Source organism: Malaclemys terrapin, chromosome 1, assembly GCF_027887155.1.
Source record: "Malaclemys terrapin pileata isolate rMalTer1 chromosome 1, rMalTer1.hap1, whole genome shotgun sequence".
Lineage (NCBI taxonomy): Eukaryota > Metazoa > Chordata > Testudines > Emydidae > Malaclemys > Malaclemys terrapin.
Window position 1 is genome coordinate 274,782,510 of NC_071505.1, and position 21,771 is coordinate 274,804,280.

At 39.6% G+C, this 21,771-nt stretch overlaps 1 protein-coding gene across 5 annotated transcripts in view; it reads left to right on the forward strand.

Annotated features, from left to right (window-relative positions):
• The window catches only part of KLF12 (KLF transcription factor 12), a 341,692-nt gene that overhangs the window by 217,756 nt on the left and 102,165 nt on the right, over positions 1-21,771 (forward strand). For all 5 annotated transcript variants that reach the window (XM_054013293.1, XM_054013310.1, XM_054013302.1 and 2 more), the window contains one exon: positions 11,448-11,991. In XM_054013293.1, the coding sequence (XP_053869268.1) occupies positions 11,448-11,991 (544 nt within the window). The remainder of the gene's footprint in view (positions 1-11,447; positions 11,992-21,771) is intronic.

Sequence of the window (21,771 nt, forward strand, 5' to 3'; positions counted from 1 at the left end):
TAGTAAATTAACACTTGCATGCCACAGAATGCAATCAGACAATCATCTTATATCCCTTATAATTTTGGACAATTTATCTATTATTTATGTGTAATGCTCTGTTATTGAAAAGTTCTTTGGTGAAGTTTAAATTAATTTTAGGAAATTTGATTTACTTTGAAGCTGGTCAGTGGGCTAGGGTAGGGTTAGGAAAAGAGAAGTTATTGAACCGTTGTTGATATTAAGAGGAGCTTCTTTTAAAGTGATGTTTCCTATCTTAAAAGCAATCCTCTGAAACAAAACTCATCCATGACTAACATTATGGTGATTTTTTGAGTTCCCTGCTACTCTGTTCTAAGGAAAACAAACAGATAAATGACCCAAACCACTTTAGTCCTCTCTGTTGTAACACACCCAGTAATATAAATGGATATTTTAAACATATATTTTAAAACATGTATATTTAGGATAATTTTAGTTCAGTTGCTTAGCTGGATATTATAGTTTGCAGTGAAAATGCTAAGGAACAAGAACTCACTGCTGACTACCATAGATTATAAATGTGATATTTGCATAGAATCAAAATTAGATTACAATTATGTAGAATCAGATTCTAATATTAAAATATGTATTATGAGTGTTGATTGATTTTTTGTTTTAGATTGTTTTTATTGAACTAACTATTCAAAAAGAAAACTGGAAAAAATAGAGAATAGAAGCATGGTCTTATGATAATAGCACAGAACAAAGAACTAAGGAGTTCTGATTTTGGCTCTGACACTTATCCGCTTTGTGGTCTTGGGAAAACTCCTTAAAATTTTTTGCCTCGGGTTTCCTAGCTGTGAAATGGGGCTAATATGCCTTTACCTACATAAAAGGAGACTCATGGGGATTAATCATATAATGTTTAATGTAGATGAATATTATTGATATTGTTTTACTGAATGAAAACTGAGGCAAAGAGACTTCTCTCAGGTCACACAATGAATAGGTTGCATTATATGAAATACAACAGAGTTTTTTGAAACCATTCTGTGTAGCTCAACCACAAGATATTGCTTGTTTACCAGAATTGGACAGTTTTTCATGGGGAGGTCTAAAGGCACATGCTTGACACAAAGGCTATCATTCTGCCAGATGTCAAGTCCCTGCTCCAAATCATGGAAGTGCCAGAGCTTCTCAAAGTAAAGGTTTCCAGAATTTTTTAACAGACAGAGCAAGATATTTTTCAGTAGCCTCATTCTCAGAAATGACTCACCAATTTTGGATGAAATTTTCCCATAAAATTCAGCTAGAGGCAGACACTGCAGCCTGGAAAATTTCAGCCTGATCTAATGGAGTCCTGGTCCAGGACTGGAGCGTCTAGGTGTTACAGTAACACAAATAATAAATAGTAATATAATAGGAAATGTTGAACAACCTTAATGGTAGGTGCTGCAACCAGCCCTGTCTGTACGTAGTGGATGATAAAATGTAGTAGATGCAAACTATTAGGAGTTTAGTATGCCACTTGATACGAAGGCATCATGAAATCTTGCCATCAGAATTAATTTGAATTGGTTGGTCTAGGAACATTTTCATGTGGAATGAAAAATATCTGGACATTTCAAATAAAGGTAATGATAAACAACACTGTATGATACTGTGGAAGATTCTGGTGAGGTGCACCAAGGATCAACATTAGGTCCACTACTGTCTAACATTTTTATTGCAGTTCTTTCACAGAAGATAAACAACATTTTGAGATTCAGAAATGTTCTAAATTGTGAGGTTTTGCAAATATCATTAAGGTCTGAAAAATAAAAAGGAACTTGGAGAGTTTAGAATTAAGGGCAGTAAATAATAGGCTCAGATTAAGCTTGGAAAAATGAATACACCTGGTGGAAAATAAATTGAAACATCTCTCTATATAATTGGAAATAGAAACTTGGAAAGCAGTAATGCTGAAAGAGATGTTGAGGTAGAAATGGACTAGAACACATGAGTTTCCAGTGGTCCAAAAAAACCCAACAACCCAAAGTTTTGGACTGCCTACAGAGTCATTACAAAATAGAGCAAGAGGTAATTGTTCTCCCTCTTTATAGCACAACTAAAACTTCACATTGAATATTATAGTCATTTCTGGGCACTGCAGTACGAGACAGATATAGACAGGTTGAAAGAAGTTCAGAAAAGAACAACAAAAGTGATTAGAAGCTGGAAGCATTGAGTAATGAGGAAATATTAAAAGTTCTAACTGTCCAGCCTTGCAGCTTTCATTCATGACATTAGTACTTACTTACACAAATAATCCCACTGAAGTAATTGGTATGATTCTATGATATTTTCTGCCATTTATTTATAAGTTTTTATCTTTTATCCTGAAACTGAAGTATAGGTACAGGGTCCAGAAATATATTATAAATATGCTTTGTGTACTGTACATAAGCAATATTCTAGACTAGGCCAAATGCCATTATTGTTTTATGCCTTTTTTAGGTTCTTGTTTCTCTTGAAGTATTGCCTTGTACCCTACCTATAAATTACTGTGCCATGCATTGAATTTCTCTCCGTTTCTCCCTTTTATGGAGCAATTTAATAATACTGTTAAAATATAAATTATACATCTATGCTGAACATCTAGCTTTTTTAATACATTATTGATTCAAGTTTGGGGAAAGGATCAATGACAGCAGGTAGAGTTAGGCTATGACTACACTAGCACTTTTCTCAGTATATAACTTATGTCACTCAGGGGTGTGAAAAAAACATCCCTCTGAGCCACATAGATACAGTGACAGAAGCGCCAGTGTGGACAGTGCTATGTCAGCGGACGAGTTCTCCCACTGCTATAACTACCATTGCTCATTGGGGGTGGTTTAAGTATATTGAAAGAAGAGCTCTCTCCAGTCAGCATAGAGTGGCTACACGAGCGATCTTACAGCGGCACAGCTGCATCAGTACAGGTGTGTCACTGTAAGCTTGCTAGTTTAGATATGACCTTAGTAATGCCAAAGAGAATGAAATGTATCATTTTGTCTTTCATCTGCCAAACAACCCATGGTCTAAGTAACATTGGCTTTGGAAGGAAGTAGTCACCAGCCTTCCTTCAGTGCCAGTGGAGAAGTCCTTTGGTACTTCTTCTCTGAGTCTTGGGAATGGAGGTGGAATTAACAACTAACTTTAATGCTTATTCAGTCTTTAGAAATGTATTATTTAAACAGAAGTAATTTGAAAATGAAATGTATTTGTGTTCACTGTTAAACTTGTGTTTAAAAATTAATGCTATTTGGAAAGTGATCTCTTTTCCTTCTAAACCACTTCTCCCATCTCCAAGTCTGAGCTGTTGCCAAAGATATGTTGTAATTGTGGCATATGTTCTTTTTTGTTGCTGTAACAGTATGATGTCACAGGCTAATTTGTATATAATACCTTAATAATAATACCTTAGTGTGAATAGAAAAGATAAGGATAAGTAAAAGCAATATTATCAAGTAGTTTAAATTATTCATACCAGGAAACTTTGATGTCATCCTCCTCTTTTATGCATGGTTAGTTTTAAACTCAATCTTCCCATCTCTGACTAGGTTCTTTTTAAATTGCATCTTTTTTTGTAGGTCCTACATACATATAAACAAAGCTGTATTGCAAACAACAGTCCTGAAATAGCAGGGTCATGTAAATGCTCTAATAGTATTAACATGCCTATATTTTATATTTGCATGTATATATGTATGATGTATGCGTGTTAATACTATTAAAGTATCTCCATTATATACTTTATATAAACAAGCTTTATAAAAACGAAGCTGTACACAAGAGCCATTTGCAATACACAGCATGTGTGCTCTGTTTGGTTTTTGCTCAAAAACCATACCAATAATGACAATTTTATTTCTAAATATTCAGAGCTCAAAGCATCCATTTTGAAATCAAACAAGTATTAAGCTGAGGCAACTGCTTAATATTCTAGTTTCACTGTTACATTGACCTTCCACAATGTGTTTTCTCCATCTGTTGGCTCTTATCATGCAATAGACTATAAGCTCTTTGGGACAGTGAATTTTATTTTATTACATTTTATTTAGTTATATATGTGTATGTAACCATTTACTCAGCATGGCACTCTGGCCCCCTCTAGAGGCTGGGTTGATCAACGTGCTGTAGCCTTGACCAAGAGAGCTGAGTCTCTTAGCTTTTAGAGCCAGAGGTCACGGGTTCAATACCTGCAGCTAATAACCCATCTAAGGGTACAGTGTAATGTGCACAGAGCCTAGCACAGGGAACCCCAGTCTCTGCCTCCTAGGGGTACACATACACAGACCCTAGCACAATGGGGCCCAGTATCTATCTGCAGACTTTAGGTGACAACACCATACAGATAATACTTCGGTTCTGCCACAGCTCTATGACCGTAATATGACCTAAGGTAACTTACTTCAGACCAAAATTTTCAAGCTTTAGTACTTAGTTTGACAACTTAGGGTATGTCTATACTGCAGTTAGACACTTTCAGCTGATCTGTGCCAGCTGACTCAGGCTTGTAGACATTCGGGATCGGGCTGCAGCCTGATACCTAAGTAGAATTGCCAGGTTATTAATGTGTACTTAATTTTTAGAAGTCTGTATAACGTATACAAAATGTATACAAAACATGGACATATTTAAATTATATCCCTCTCTCCCACCCTTTTCACGTTGTTTGTCTTAGATTATAAACTCTTTGGGGCAGGGATCATTTCCTTTGTGTAAGTTACCTAGCACACCGTGAGTGCTATTAGAATCTAATAATAATTTAGAGTTTATGTTTCTAACTTGAAGCATCTGCATTTGAATTTTTTTCCTTTAACTCCTTTAGGGCAGGTCCTTAATTTGTAGAAATCATGGTAGCTCCTTGGAGTTATGACCACTTACTTCAGCTGATGATCTGGCCTTGTGTGCCACAATTCCCATGTTTGTATAATAGGAATAATACTATTAACCTACTTCACAGGTAATATTTGTAAAGCTCATTAGATCCTTGCCTGCACAACATTATTTAAATGAATATTATATTTGATCATATGACCATATGGTAAAAAACATTGCACTCTTAAAGGTGTAGTAGTAAAATTTAGCTCTGTCTGAGCTTAATGGGCCTGAGTCTATGTTGCCCTGAACCCTATGTAGTCATTCACACCAGTGCAAAGTGATGGATTTGGTAGCATTTAGCATCATTTGCATTCATTCTGCCTATTGTAAATGACTGCACAAGGTGCACAGGTAACAGTGAATCAGCCCCAGAGAAGAGGACTATAAAATTTTCTCTATCCAATAGCTATTAAATTTGCAAATGGCAGTTGGAAAAAATATAGATCTTTGTTTTGTGTTAACTTTTTGTGAACCATTTTTTATTTTACTCTGCCAATGAAAAGCAAAAAGTGTATAAGACAGACACAGCTTTCTGGGTTTTGCTTTTCTTTAAGTGTGATCATTTAGGTAATGAATCTAAACGGAGCTGTTCTGCCATCCTAAAAACACTTGAGGCAGCAGCCTTAAGTGAACAAACACAAAAGATTGTTCACTTGGTAGTTTTAGAGCATATTAAAACTTAAGCTAAGTTTTCAAAAATGGGTGTCTGAATTGGACTTATATATCTTATTCTATACCCATCTGGGTACCTTTCAGATAAAATCAGTCGCTTTAGCAAAGTCTCCAGTGGACTTCATGGAGTCTCTGTCTTTGGGTGGTAAAAACTCTTCATGGGATAGGGATTTTGTTCTTGACATTTTTAGATTTTATTAATTTACTTTAATCTTTTTTAAGGTTGATTTGTTTCAGAGTGTTTTTTTGGGGGGGGGGAAGGTTGGCTGGTTGGAGCTTTTCGAGTAAGATGCATTGTCTGTATTGTGAAAGTCATCTCCATCATGGAAAGGCCTTTTCAAAGATATCTATTTTATTACTTTTAAAAGAAAGTTAATTCATACAATTATTAAATTAAACAAAAAAAGTTTTGCACACAAGAGATGCTGTTGGTGAGGGGTGGGGAATAACCCTATTTTGAACTCTACTTATGTGGCTCTTTGGAATGCCAAAAGACCATGTAAACTGATTATGTATTAGAGTTTTCTTGTTCCACGAGTGCCTTGTCCAGACCTGAGAGGATGAGGAGGAGAAGCTTGCTTACTTCATGGGATGAGTTGCATCAAGCTTGGGAAACTCATTTAAATAAGTCTCCACCCTCATCTGCATGAAGAAATAGGAACATTTTCCATTTTAATGAGGGAAAACTGAGCTATAAGATTAAACATTCTTAAATCCAATCTTTCTACATGCATTTTTTTCTTGTACAAAATTCCAAGTATATCATTGTGTTACTTAAAGCAGAATTATTTGTGCTATGCTAAGTCATTTTCTTTATTTGGAATCTAGTATGTTTTTCTTTTGAAGGTGAAGCATTAGGAAGACCGTAGTAAGATATTCTTGGTCACTTAAATCTTGCCTGCCAAGCATGAAAATCAGAGGTGAAAGCTATGGCACTTAAGCCCACCCTAATTCTGACAGCACAGAGGGCTGAACCCCATTGTGATGGAGCAACAGTGGTTGATTGTGGTTCATTGTGGCTTGTTTTTCAGGACAAGTTTGATTTTTACTCTCCTTTAACTTTGCCAAAACAAAATACTTTTATCTGAAACCGTTCGTGTAAATTCCACTGCAAGTGGAGAATAACGTGGGACAGTTTGATGATAATCAGACAAGGTGTTTGATATGTGATAATTCAAACAATTGGAGGTTTTCTGACTTTTTTTTTTTTTAACTTCTTGTCTCAAAGCCAGTTTATTGTATGAATTCTAAACTTAGTTTATTCCATTGTCCTCATCAGGGACTTTTGATGCAGCTTATAACAACGTTTTTCTCCTGGTGAGAACACTGCCAGGGAGCAAGAGGAATTTAGATTCCGACAGCTCTTTGTTGAGTTTATAAATTCCATCAGGCAGGGCAAAATAACTCCACAAGAATAGACAGTCTTACTGGGGCTGAGTAACCTGTGAAGCTCGTAACTTGTACAGCACTGAGAAGGGTTGCTGAAGTCAAGATTCTCTCTGGTCCTGCAGAGTTTATAGCCTCTGCTGGTTCCCCAGATCTGTTAGGTATCTTTGGTGTGCAGAAATTATAAGCCCTACATCGTTTAGATCAGGGATCGGCAACCTTTGGCACGCAGCTCGCCAGGGTAAGCACCCTGGAGGGCTGGGCTGGTTTGTTTACCTGCGTTCGCAGGTTCGGCCGATCGCAGCTCCCACTGGCTGCGGTTCGCCACTTCAGGCCAACGGGGGCGGTGGGAAGCGGCGGCCAGCACATCCATTGGCCCGCGCCACTTCCCGCAGCCCCCATTGACCTGGGACAGTGAACTGCAGCCAGTGGGAGCCGCGATCGGCCAAACCTGCGGACGCGGCAGGTAAACAAACCGGGCCGGCCTGCCAAGGTACTTACCCTGGCAGGCCGCATGCCAAAGGTTGCCGATCCCTGTTTTAGATATAGACAAGAACCAAGGAAGAGATTCAAAGGAGTTGAGACATGACTGGAATAGTCATGGGAGAGGACTTTAGAATATAGACTAAAGTATGGCAAGGAAAGGTAAAATTCAGGGAAAGAGTGGGAAGGCGACAAAGTAGAACTCTGTTTCTGTGTAGGTAGGCTTGAAAAGCATGGTATGAGGTGTCATCCAGCATATTTATACAATAGTCTTGAAATGCACAATAATGTTTTTGCTTTTTGGGTGTTTTTGTTTATTTTGTTTTTATGCTGTGTCAGATTAACTTTTTTTTCCAATCTAGTAGCAGTGGACTGATACATATAGAGATCCAGGTAGTATTTGTTACTGGCAAATTTATGAGCAGAGCACTATTGGAAGTATTGATTTCAAGTTTTAAAAGGGAGACAAGACATACGCTATAATATTGTTAAATGCAGAGGCAGTAACTTTAGTAAAAATCCTTAACCAATGGAGACCCACTCTTCAAACTACCCAACTGGACTGTTCCAGTGCCAATTTCAACTGAGCACCAAGGCCCCGGGCTCTACAAACCTGATGGTGAGTATGAAAGAAATACCCTCTCTACACCATCAGGCATACCCGGGAACCCCCACGCTGGAGGCTGGAGCTATGAGATAAGTAGAGCCAAATGCTGTGTGAGACAAAGAGGCACACCCCTCACCATGTCATGTTGTACTCTGGGTTATATCCAAGCAGCCCATTGAGTTACAGTGATCTGTCATCAGACGTTTTTAACCCACCAACTTCACTGGAACCTGCCAAAGTTGTGACAATTAAGTGAACACTCCCCGCTCCCCCCAACCAGACCTCCCTGGATGCCTGATGGGAGGTGAAAAAAATCCACCCAGCAATTTGGCAGTGTAGCTGTATGGGAAAAGTCTTTTCCAGACGTCAAACAGTTTTTCAGTGCTAGGCCCCAACATGCCAAAAAATAACATGCTGAGAATTCAGCTATCCCCCTTGTTTAAAAATACATTTTCTCATTCAAAGAGTTCCTGCTTTTTTAAGGCTAGAATAATACTTCTTAGTGGAAAATGTTTGTTCATACCGTACATTTCCAGAAAATAATGATGATCTAATGTTTAGAATTTGAATTCAAACACAACTGATATCTAAACTTTTTGCAATCTCAATTAATGTCCTTGATGGCAGACAGAGATCCATACAGAATGGCAGATTCTTTCTGGAGTAGGTCAGTGTCAAGCAGGGAGTGGTGGTGCAGAGCTATGTGTTCCCATCCACCCGAACAAAATAGGGGGTACTTTTTGAGACTGTACCATTTTTATTTTATGTACAAGATTTCCAAAGCATCAGTGGCTTCAAATGCATCCTGCTGTCTCTTTCAGTGCATACTAAAATGAATTCTTGGGATCCTGAATTTACTGAAGTACAAGACATGGTTAAACCCTCTTGATTTTTGAGGGTTTTCATTTCTGTTTTAGGAAATTCTTGTGAGGTTTGTTAAGTTTTCAAATGCAGTTGTATGGACATTATTGTTGTTACTATTGTTACTTATTTGTATTACCGTAGCACTAGAAGACAAAGACAGGAACTAGGACCCCATTAGTGCAAGGCCCTGTATAAACACAGAACAAAAAGACCATACTTGCCCAAAGGCATTTACAGACTAAGTATAAGACAAGAGATAACAGGTAGTACAATGAGACAGTACTTGTCAATATGATAGGCAGGGGTCTCAGCAAGCCAGCTATTTCAAAACACTAGTCAGAACTACCACAATAAAATGTAGAGCCCTGTTCTGAGATTAACCTTGCCAAATTCTGTGACATGATTTGTGGTAGCAACCAATCTACTCTATATCGTGTATGTAGTTTTCATTTTTTTTAAAGTAAAAGAGCTAAAAAGTGTAGAGTGTCAGGAATGGGTGAGGTTCTGTGGCCTGCAATGTACAGGAGGTCAGACTAGATGATCATGATGGTCCCTTCTGACCTAAAAATCTGAGTCTGTGATTCAAGGTGGTAAATTATATGGTCAAAAAGATACATTTTCCTCTGTCCCATTCTTACAACTACTTACCACCTTGCCGCAAGATCAACATAGAAATTCCCAGACCAGTGGTCCATGTAGTTCAGATGATGATGGCTAGTGCATGATGTTTCAAAGGAAGGTACAAGAGTACATAGTGGACAATTATGGAATAATTTTTTCATTAAGAATATTTCTTTATAACCACGTTAGTCAGTGATTGGTGTTTGCCCTGACACATGGTATTTTCTATCCTGTAAGTGTATAGAGAATTATCTTATCTATTGAACTGTGTATGTTTTCATTAGCTATATAATATAATTATTATTTTGATTATTTGTACTACAATAGCATGCGGCGGCCCCAACTGGCACGGGTGTACATTTATACAGAGGTACATATATACATACATATAGAGAGAGACTATCCCTGTCCCAAAGATCTTACCATTTTTAACTATGCGAAGGGGACATGGGGAGGGCAAAAAAAAACCTTGTTGCTATCCCCATTTTATGGGTGGAGAACTTAGGCACCGAGAGACTAAGTTAAAATCAAACAAGAAGCATATGTCACAGCCAGAACTGGAACCCAGGTCTGTTTAGTCCCAATGCACCACTTTAGCCACAAAACCAACCTCACTCTTCACTGTATAGTATAATATAAATGCCTAATCCTTCTTTAGAATTCTGCTAAACTTGTAAAGTCAAGATCATCTTGTACTAATGAGTTCCCCAGGTTGATTATGTATTGTATAAAGAAAGTATTTCTTTTAATCAATTTATAGTTTGTTGCCATTCAATTTAATTAGATGTCCCCCTGAGAGAGAGAGAGAGAGAGAGAGAGAGAGAGAGAGAGAGAGAGAGAGAGGATAAAAAGAAGGCCTTCTCTATACCATTTGGTTTAATTCATCATTTTATGTACCTGTCTCATGTCTCTTTATTCATTTCCACTCTAAACTAAACAGTCCCAATTTTTTCACTCTTCCCACATACAGAAGTCTAATGCCTCTAAACATTTTTGTCATTCATCCATTGAACTTTTGGGGGGGGGAGAGGGAAGATGAAGGTGAATGCAGTTCAGATCATGATCAATCAAACTCCCCAAATATTCCTTTCCTGGAATGGACAGGGGCTTTTAGAATATCTTATATTTTCATATTTAGGAATTTCAGGTGTAAGGTTTCCCATTATGATCAGATTGTTATTATTACTCATATTATTATTTTACTTTATTTTAAATGTTGCTACTTTTCTTTCACATTATATCTTCTTGGTGTCCTGGAATTTGTTGGGTTTTTTGTTTGTTTGTTTGTTTGTTTGTTTTCTTTTTTTGCTCGAAATAGCAATGGAAAAGCCTTCAACAAAAAATCTAACATAGTTTAATTCTAAAAACTCAGAAGAGGATTAATTTATTGTATGATACTTAGTGTGTCTGAAACAATGGATTTTGGACATTTCTTATTAGCTCGTCAGCAATGATTTTCTGAGATATCTAGCATTCTAGAGTTTATGAGGCTGTATTCTGAGCCGCCTGGTTGTAGAAGAAACACACAGAAAGGTTACTAATTGTATTTTTGTATGAAAGAGTTTTATTAGATTAAGTGAGGTCTGAAAAAGCCCAGCAATTGCTTTTTACAGGTCATTTTGCAGTGTTGCAATCTGGAATCAAATACTGTCTACTATTAATGGTAAGCCAGTAGAGAAATGTTGTTCCAATTCAATTATGTGGAAATATTAGTTGGATTTTATATTGCTGATGAAGTACGCATATTTTTCACCTCATACTTGATGTTTTGCCCCTTCAGCCATGAGCTGCCACATTGAACAGAAACAAATCTCCAGTGGCCTTAAGAACCAAGTGTGAACTGCATGTTAAATGTGCATGATCAATTAAATGTTTAAATTGTCTTAGCCCAATATTTAATATCAGTGACTAAAAATATAAACATGTTCCTTTTTTCCCCCCACAGTCTCCAAACGTCCACAACTATCCAGACATGGAAGCTGTACCCTTGTTGTTAAATAACATGAAGGCAGATCCCCCAGAGGATTCATTATCTACAGACCATTTCCAAACACAAACTGAACCAGTGGACTTGTCAATAAACAAAGCCAGGTCATCCCCTATAGCAGCCTCATCTTCACCGGTTTCCATGACAGCATCAGCCTCCTCTCCTTCTTCTACTTCAACTTCTTCTTCTTCTAGTCGGCCAGCTTCTTCCCCTACGGTAATAACATCAGTATCTTCAGCGGCATCTGTGCCATCAGTATTAACTCCAGGCCCTCTTGTGGCCTCTGCATCTGGTGTTGGAGGCCAGCAGTTTTTGCACATAATCCATCCAGTACCACCTTCAAGCCCCATGAACTTACAGTCCAACAAAGTGAGTCATGTGCACCGCATTCCAGTGGTGGTGCAGTCGGTACCTGTAGTCTACACAGCTGTGAGATCACCTGGAAATATGAACAACACTATAGTAGTACCGCTGTTGGAGGATGGGAGAAGCCATGTTAAAGGTAAGACAAGTTGGCTTTGCATATCCCAGGCTCATTTGAAACATTGTAAAGCATAAATTAACCTGTGGTAGCTGAATAACAGTTCTTTTGAAAATGCTGTTAACTTTATAAACCTATTTTTTTTCATCTGCTGAAGCTTATTTTACCACAAAGTTTAAGAAACCTTAAAACAAAAGAACAGATGGGGCCAGATTCATCCCTGGTGTAACTTAATTGGATTCAATAGAGTGGCACCAGAGATAATTTTGTCCATCATGACTAATAATCATCACTTTGGTATTTGAGTGCCTGGCACTGAAATTAGGGAATAGGAAGATGGGGAAATAGTAAAAAGCCACTCAGAAGGACAGGGAGAAAACCGCTAGTTGGAATGGACCTAAGAAAGGCAAAGGAGTGAGGCAAAGGAGAGAGAGGTTCAGTTTGAGAACAGCGCTGTTGCAGGAATATGAGAAGGAAAGGCCTCCAAAGCAAAAACCAGTGACAGATGCAGAGTGGAAGGTATAGAACCAGGTTTCATTCAGCCTAAGGAGAGCCAGTGGGAGACCCTGCCTCAGGTTGTTTCTGTTGGAATGAACAGTAAAATGGAAGGAGAAAACAGGGGATGTGAATGGTGCTAATCAGTTTTACGGAAATAAAACCCAAGATGCAAGCATGAAAGTAGGAGAGAATGCATGAGAAGGAGAGTGCGGGATGAACGGTTGGCCTGTATTGAGAAAGATCTCCAAAGAGGAGGAAAATGAGAGTGGAAAAGAGTTGTAAGGGCAAAGGCAGAGAGCAAGAAGATGACACTGAAGTTATAGGAGAGGAGAAAATATTAGGAATTGGGAGAGCAGAAGAGGAGTAGTTTTGATGAGATGTGAGGAGAAAGGGAGACAGGAAAAAGGTGGACGGAAGAACACAGAAAATAGATGTGTCTATCAGTGGCGGGCAACCTGCGGCCCATCTAGATACTATGGTGATTGGTGCTTTATAAGCACAATGGACCAAGAAATGTTAGTGGCAATGGTAGGAACATGAGGGAGGCTAGAGGCAAAGATCATTGCATGTTGATAAATAGAACATGGTCACATCTCCCCCCCCCCTCCCCAAAAAATGACCTATTGCTCCAAGCTGCAGGGGAGAGTATTAATAGCTAATCTCACTTTTAGGGCTCATGAGACAGAAAAGCATTTAGCATTATGCTTTATAACATCCCTAGAGTTTATTATTGCTTAATTAAGAGATTCATGAAGTCATTCCCAAAAGATTGTTTCTTTTGACTCTTCTGTCTATTTCTGGTGTAATAATATTACGTTTGATGGCAATGGTGGGGTTTTATGTTTTTTAGTAGCATCATGTTGTTCATAAATCTTTGTTTTTCCCCTCCCATTGCCTCAGTCCCCTAGCTTTAGTATGGAAGTCAACCAGCCAAGCCTCTTGCAAAAATGGAACTTATCCTCTTTATAGGCTCAGAACATGCAAAACTAACTCAGAACATATCTGGTTTTTGTTCTGAAACTGGAAATGATGGTGGGTTAAGACATTTTATTACACTTTATACAATGACATAATTTTAGGGCCCTGTGCCATTATGTAAAAAATGATAAATGAAAGTAGCATGGTGCAACATACTATAAAATAGTTGTAAAATAAATAATCTTGATTTGATGTTTTGTTTTGGAGTTTTGCATTGGGATTGAGCTGAATCTGACCTTGAGCTTGACGAGTATTGTCCTTGGGTACAGAAACTGTTGGTTTACTTTTCAAAGGTAGTAACTGGCAATAGTTACAACTACATCTGTAGTCAGTACTTTCCCAGTTTGTGAGAGTGGAAACTCACTACCCCCGTTCACCAGCAAAATTCCAGAATTTAGTGTACTGTAGGGATTTCAGCCCACAAGCTTCAGATGCAGACATACTGAGCTACCCTGACAGCCTCTCCTTTGTGCTATTATTGGCAGAGATCATTACCCAGCACCACTGCACCTCTGAATGTACAACTAGAGAAAAAGAAGGGATTAAGCTGTCCTTTAATTTTTTTCTCTTCAGCTGCACCCTTTCTGCTGTCACTGATACTTCTGATAGAAATGTACAAGTTAATTTGAATAATTATAATAAAAGGATAATGGTAACAATCCAAAATAGGTAGCCATTCTTTGTTAGCTCTTTCTGGCATGTTTTTTCTTTCTTTGTTATGTAAACCAATACAAATAAGAAAGGCAATAAACAATATATTTTGCATAAATTGACAGCTAAACTTTAATTTCATATATGCATATCATAGTTTAAATTCAATGATGAGCTTTTTGAGTTAACATATGTAATAAATATATACGGATAATAAAAGGGCATTGCTCTGCAAATTAAACTGGTGCCAATCTCCTCCAGTCAAATGAATGAGACACACAGATTCAGAATTATCTAAAATTTGTGTGTGCCTTCAACTTTCACCTGATGGTTGATCATTTATATAAATGTAAAAAGAAATGTTTAGAGATCAATTCTTCCCTCATTTAACATGAGCAATTGTCAGTGGCAGAATCTGGCTCTTAATCTGTACATTCTTTGTGCCTTGCATTTATCCAAGTCAAAAGTAGCATTAGTGTTACTAGGCCCAATTCAGGAAAGTGCTTAAGCACATGGCTGAAGTCCTGTTGACTTCATTGGGACTTAAGCACATGCACTTGTTTAAGTGCTTTGCAGAATAAATACTTTTCTCTATCAGTGCCCATAGGTGTTATTGTTGAGTGTGCTTTTTCCTCTTCTTCTGTCTCCTTGCCCAGTTGCCCATCCAGCTACTTTTGTTTTGCCTAAAAACACATTTTGTTTTTGTATATTAAGAAAACATTCCCTTGATCCCATCTTTCTCTCTAACGTCTCATCTCCAAATGATCCTTTTGCCCAAGCACTGAAATGTGCTCTCTGCTCCTACCGCCTACATTTCCTTCCCCTATCTCTTCCCTTGAACTGTACAATCTGGATTCTCTTCTTTGCAACAAAACTGCCCTGATTCCTAACTGCTGCCTTCTAGCTAAGTCAACAGGACACTTCTCTGTTCTTATTCTGCTTGAATTCTCTTTTCCCTTCAATATTTACTGTCCTGATTCTCCTCCTTATCTTGCAAACTACTCTTTGAGTGTCATCTTCACTATCTTCCATCTCATTGCATGTCTGAAATGCTCCATTTGCATGTTCCCCCATTATCTCAAACTCTTTCTCTAAAACTAAGGGTCAGGTGTGAATGCAAAGAAAGATAGCGTGTCCACAGACTTAATGAGCGGAAGCGTGTCTGTGTGTACAAAACTCCTGAATTCCCCTTTGAAAAACAATTTTAAAATTCAAACTTTTTTTAGGTTTCCATTGTACAGGAACTGCTCCAACACTTACTCATTCATTTTACTGGTTACTGGCCAGTACACAGAAATTTGAAAATGTATACAGTATCCAAATGAAGTTGCATTCTCATTTCTGTGTCTGCTTTAGTCTGACTGTCACCAGGGCCGGCTCTGGCTTTTTGGCCTCCCCAAGCAGAAAAAAAAAAAAAAAACTTGCGGTGCGGCTGGAGCACGGGTGCAGGGGGACCGGCTTGGGGGTGGAAGGGGGAGGAAGCGGGCGGGAGAGAGAGAGAAGGGAGTGGCCACGGCTACAGCAGGGGCGCTGCCACGCGGCCCCTCCCGCCGCGCTGCCTCCTGCCGCCTCCCGCGAGGGCTCCGCTCCGGTCGGCGGGGAGGGAAGGAAGAGGACTGCCCTTCAGGGCACTCTGGTTCTCTGCGCCGCTGCCCCCTACAGGGCGGCTGGAGCAGAAAAAAAAAAAGCGGCCGTGTTGCCCTAGGATTGGGCAGAATGCCGCCTCCAACAATCTGCCGCCCCAAGCACCAGCTTGCTCAGCTGGTGCCTGGAGCCGGCCCTGACTGTCACACCAAAAGTGTTAATATAGCATTTTAGGACACGACATCTCCTTTAAAATTTCAGCTCTTATCTTATGCATTTACATGCTTTTGTGGGGGACATGGACCTATAACAAAGAAGAAAAGTCCCGATCTGCAAGCAGAGCCTGAGCCTGAGAGGTGCTTAGAGCCCTGAGCTCTTACTGCAGTCAGTGGGAGTTGAGCCAGCTTAGCACCATCTAGGGGGCCAGCAGTTTGAAAAATCAAACCCACAGTGACTTAGACCCAGTTATGCTGTGCATCCTCACCGGCCATTGGCATTAGTGGGACTTTGCAGACTGTTACGGAACGACACTATTATTAATAGGTAGTTTCAGAAAAAAAATCTTAAACAAAAAGTTGGCTTAATAAGGATGTATAAAAATATTTGATGGCACCTTGATAAACTGAGGGGTAGGGAGTGACTTCCCAGTGTTAATGTAGGGAGAGACAAGGTGGGTGAGGTAATATCTTTTATTGGACCAATTTCTGTTAGTGAGAGATGAGCTTTTGAGCTTACACAGAGCTCTTCCTCCGGTCAGGAAAACTTATTCGGAGTGTCACAGCTAAATACAAGGTGGAACAGACTGTTTAGCATAACACATATTTCAAGGGACCACTCAAGGCGAAGTGGCCTGGCTAAAGGTCTGAATAATTTACTTCAATTTTTCTATATATAATAAAAGAAGGTATAGGCATAGAGTTAGGAATATTATTTCCAATGGGTCCTATCCCACAGTCCTTTCTCAGCAAAGCTCCCCTTTATTTCAACTGATGTTTTACCTCAGTAAATGCTGCAGGATTAGGACAACTACATTGTGTTTTATCAACAACTTTGGGAAATGCTTTTGGTGACCACTATTACTATGCAATAAATACTCCTGGGGGAATTCTGCAACACAGCGCTCACAGATTTCCTGTCACCCTACCTGCCGAGCCCCCATCACTCCTCAGCCACGGGGAGCTGCTCCCCCATTCGCCCAACCCCTGTGCATCCAGAGCCCCCCATACCCAAATGCCCCCAACAAGCCCCCCACACCTAAACCCCCACCTCGCCCAGGCCCACCGCCCCTGCATTCTGATCCCTGCCAATCCCCTCCCTGCTGCATCCAGACCTCCACCCCTGAACGCAGACCACCCCCCACTGAGCCTCCCGCACTTGAACCCCCACCCCGATGAGTCCCACCCCATATACACCTGGACTCCCCTGCTTGACTCCCCACACCTGGACTCCCCTGCCGATCCCCATTAACCTGCATCTGGACCCCCTGCCGAGCTCCACTCCTTGCATCTGGACCCCCACCCGGCATCCAGACCCCTCTGCTGAGCCCCAACCACCTTCACCCGAACCCCCCTGCAGAGTCCCATTGCCCCAGCACCTGGAATCCCCCCACCCCAACAAGCCCCTGTACACCCAGATCTCCCACTGTGCCACTTGCATCCAGATTGCCCCACACAAAACCTGCTCACTGCACACCTGGATCCCCCCACACTAAGCCCCTCCACACATGGATCCTGCCAGGCTGAGTCTGCCTGCCCACACCTGGTGCACCTAGCAAGTAGGGGCAGGGCCCTACGTGTTTCTGGGGCAGGCCCAACCCTTGCACTATGTCAGGGTCAGGTGCAGCCTCACCATCAAGTCCGTGTCCTGGGATAGGGTAGGGGGCTGCAGGGTGATCTCCCTCCTCTGTGCAGCCACTGCCATGCTGGAGCCTCCATATTTATTTATAGACAAATAAAATTTGCAGAATTTTGTAGAAATTTAAATACTGTGTGCAGAATTTTTATTATTTTTATGCAGAATTTTTCATTTTTTAGTGCGGAATTCCCTCAGGAGTAAATAAAGCATTCCAACGTATTAAAGACTCCTGAGAGACTTGAATAAAATATTTCTGTTCAGCAATGGTGACCGTTGATATAAGACAGTGGTCCCCAAACTGGGGGGCACACCCCCTAGGGAATGCAGAGGAGGAACATTCGGGGGATCATGTAATTGTGTGTGTGTTTATAGTGTATTTTAGGCCCATCTCAGGAGTACCTCTGTTGCATCTTATTACATCATATGAGGAACGTACTCCACATGTATTTAAAAAGTTGTCTTTTATATGTTCTCCAGTAGCTAAGATATTAATCAGTAAGAAAAACATTACTAGTTTGGGTAGGTATTCCCTATATTTACAGTAGGAAATTCCCCATACTAGACTATTTTTACTCACCAGTAAGTTGGTAATAGAGTCTTCTAAGCTATTAAGGATGCACTCCATAGGAGACTGTTTGTCTTAAGTAGCAGTTTATACTATAAAGTTAGAAACTCAACATTAAGGACTATTCAATTTGTACCATGACTCTAAAGGTCAGGTAATATAGGTCTGTATAAACTGTGTTTGTTGCTTTATGTGGGAAGATTGATTTTTCTGTGTCTCTGCATCTCCATTCACTGTTAGTTTTGACCTGTTTTCCAACAGGGTGGAGTTTATCTGCTTTTTTTTTTTTCTTTTGGGTGTGCACAAAAATCCATTGAGGGTGAACACACTCCACCCAAGCTTCCTCCTACGCATTTACTGGATATCTAAAATGTTTGCAAGCTGAATACACCCCCTGCTTTGTTTGGCAGAACCATCAGTGGTTCTGGGAAAGGAGCAAATGAATGGCAGTGACTAGCCACAGAGTGAAACAGAAAGAGAAGAGACTTATGTCCTAAGATGGAATTCACATTAATGTAGAAGCTTCATTTATTTAAGAATCCAGAGAAATAGCAATTCTTCTGGAATGAAGGAACTAAAACATTGATAGGACAAAATATGTTTTATCATGCATTTGAGACAGAGGCTATTTTTAAGGGAAGCAGAATAAAATAATCATACTTAAATATTATGACTCCTACAGCACAAGACTTTAATTTTAATTTTAAAATAAATACTAAAGACTTGCCAATGTCTAATTTGGTTTTGTCCCATCTGGAACTACTAATTCATTTGTTCAAAACATTCTGACCTCTTAAAGACTATATTTCATTCTTACATTTATTGTTTGTTTGGCACCAATAGAGTGTTTGGTGCTGTACCAGTCCTGCAGGGCGGCTGGCACCAGAATGTTCACTCCACGCTCAGTAGGAGGAGTGAAGATGCTGGGTGCTTCTCCCTACTTGAGTCTGCCCGGCTTTCCAGTTCCCGCTACCAGGTCTGAAAGGGAGGAGACATGTCTATATCTCATTCCTTCCTATACCATATTTGCTAGCACCTGGAGACAGTTTGTTGTTGTTTTTGAGTGGTGGCAGGGAGGGATACACTCTAATTCTTCATTTAGCAAGTATAGGAGGACTGCTGAATATGCCTTGAGGCATTTAGCCATTGCCTGTTTTGGGCATGAAGAATTCCTCTGGTTCTACAACTTTGCATCCCCATCAGCGCACATCATAGTAAAAAAAGCTAGAACTGAGCCCCAAAGCTGTTACTTTGATATAACTGATACAAAAAGAAGAACAGGAGTACTTGTGGCACCTTAGAGACTAACAAATTTATTAGAGCATAAGCTTTCGTGGACTACAGCCCACTTCTTCTTTTTGCGGATACAGACTAACACGGCTGTTACTCTGAAACTTGTCATAACTGATACAGTTTAGGATATGAACAAAACATATATATAACCAGACCCATCAAGAGAAATTTGGGGGCCCAGTACCTCATGTTTGCTGGAGTCCGACCCTCTCCCATTTCACTTTATTTACACAGATGTTACATACTGAGGACCCCGGTACAATTGTTCTGCCTTCTGTTCCCTTAATTTTCTGTTTGATACACCTCTAAATTTTAGTGTCATTTGGACCAAATTACTGCAAATTTTCTGGGGGGCCAAAGTAACTTATGTACCGGTGGATTCTTGAAGTGTGTTAGTTATACACTTGAATCTCTTACTGCCTTATAGTTCCTCTGCTATATGTTGTTCAGGTTATTCCCTGAGTATATTTTTTCTTGTTATTTTCTCTGGTTTGTTTTATGATGGTGATGGAGTATTTGTATATTAGATGATTGGTGTGATTTAGATCTTAATAGCTTCAGTAGTTCGGTTTCATATAGACGAGAGAGAGTTTTATGACTTCAGACAGTTTAAAATGAAAAAAGTCCTTTGTTTAAAGAAAAATCAGTGTTCGTGTTTATATCTATATATCTATATATATATATATGCACATATTTATGTATCTCCATCCATCTGTGTATATATGATGTGTGTATGTGTGTATGTGTATATATATATATACACACAGATGGATGGAGATACATAAATATGTGCATACATTACATACGTCCATAGGTATATACACACCCCTATTATTAAGTTATAGCAAATTATTTTACTTGTGAAATGATTTTAAATAATGCCTTAGATTGGACAATGGCAATTAATATCTTATGGTAGATTAGTGACATAATATGTATGAGGATGCCAGTTCCCATTCACTATGAACCATTGCTATGTCTAGTGCAGTTAACTGCTGCAGCCACATAGACTCATAAAAATCTCAATAAAATCTGAAAACTGTAGAGTATGGGTAATCTCGCTATAAATTATAATAAAAATTACCCCTGTAGACTCTATATTCTGACCATTAAGTTCATGGATACTGCTGCTTTGTACATAAAGTTTTATTAAATACATCGACCAGTTCTGTTGGCCCTACCAGACAGCAAGCTGTTTTGATTTAAAATCTGATTAGTGTTCTCAGAGAATTTTCAAAAGCAAAAACTGTTAATAATGAACATTAAATAGGAGTGGAAATATCTGATATGTGTTCCATGTAGTAGTTATCTGCTTGTGGAGATGGTGGGGGGGAGTAAAGGACATCTTTTCCACAATGAGTACATTTGTTATGTCTGTAAAGCAAGGATTTGGTTTCCCAACACAGCTGTCCAAAAGTATATTACATAAACTAGAGCACAATATCCAGTCTCAGAGGGTTTTCTTTGAAATGCTTCATGTACATCTGTATCTGGAGGTGCTGCTTCCATTGTAGGAAATATGTAGCAGGATATATGACATTCTGCTTCAGTATTTCCCTCCCTAGTGACTGGCTGCTGGATTCCTAAACCTGTCACGGATGGCAATCTTCAGAAGTGGTTAGTATCAAATGGTTGGGTGTGGATCTTAGATAGAATCTCTTTTTACCTTATGTAGCTGGAGATCTAATAGACAACTCTCATCACAAAGAGCAATGTCGATATTTGCATACTTTTCCCTTCCTGTCATTATTCATGGTGGTGAGCTTGATCTTCTCAGCTGAGACAGGATGTTGCAGCATGGCAACTTGCCCTCTAGCATTCTGCAGTGTCCACATCTGACAGCACCCAACTCTATGACAATGGTGTCCCCAGGCATAATGAAAAATATGTCAAGGTGGTGTTCACTGAGCTTTACAGCCCAACATCCAATGTGTCACTTGGTTATCTTTAATCCTCGACCACTAGGCCTTTGAGGGACGTAACTTCAAAGGAAATGCCCAGTATTGATATAGTGGACATACTCACCCTCACTCTGGGAATAGACTCCAAGTTATGGCATGTGACCAGACATTTGTAATTCTAACCTATTTCCTGGCATTAAGTGGGACGGGATGATCACAAGTCCCTCTATTTAGTATTTGAATTTCCTGGATTTGTGATTATTCAGGAGTTTTTGAAACATTGGCAGCCATTAAAGCCAATGCAGGCAGACACCCACCTTCTTCTTCACCTCATGACAGGAAGACAACTATATTCTTTCTCCTCCCAAGACAGACAGACATGAATATTAGTTGACGCTTCTGGGGTGATAAAATGAGGGGTTGTGGCTATTGGATGAAGTGTGCAGGTGGGTGGTGCTGCTGTTTAGGTGCGGGTAG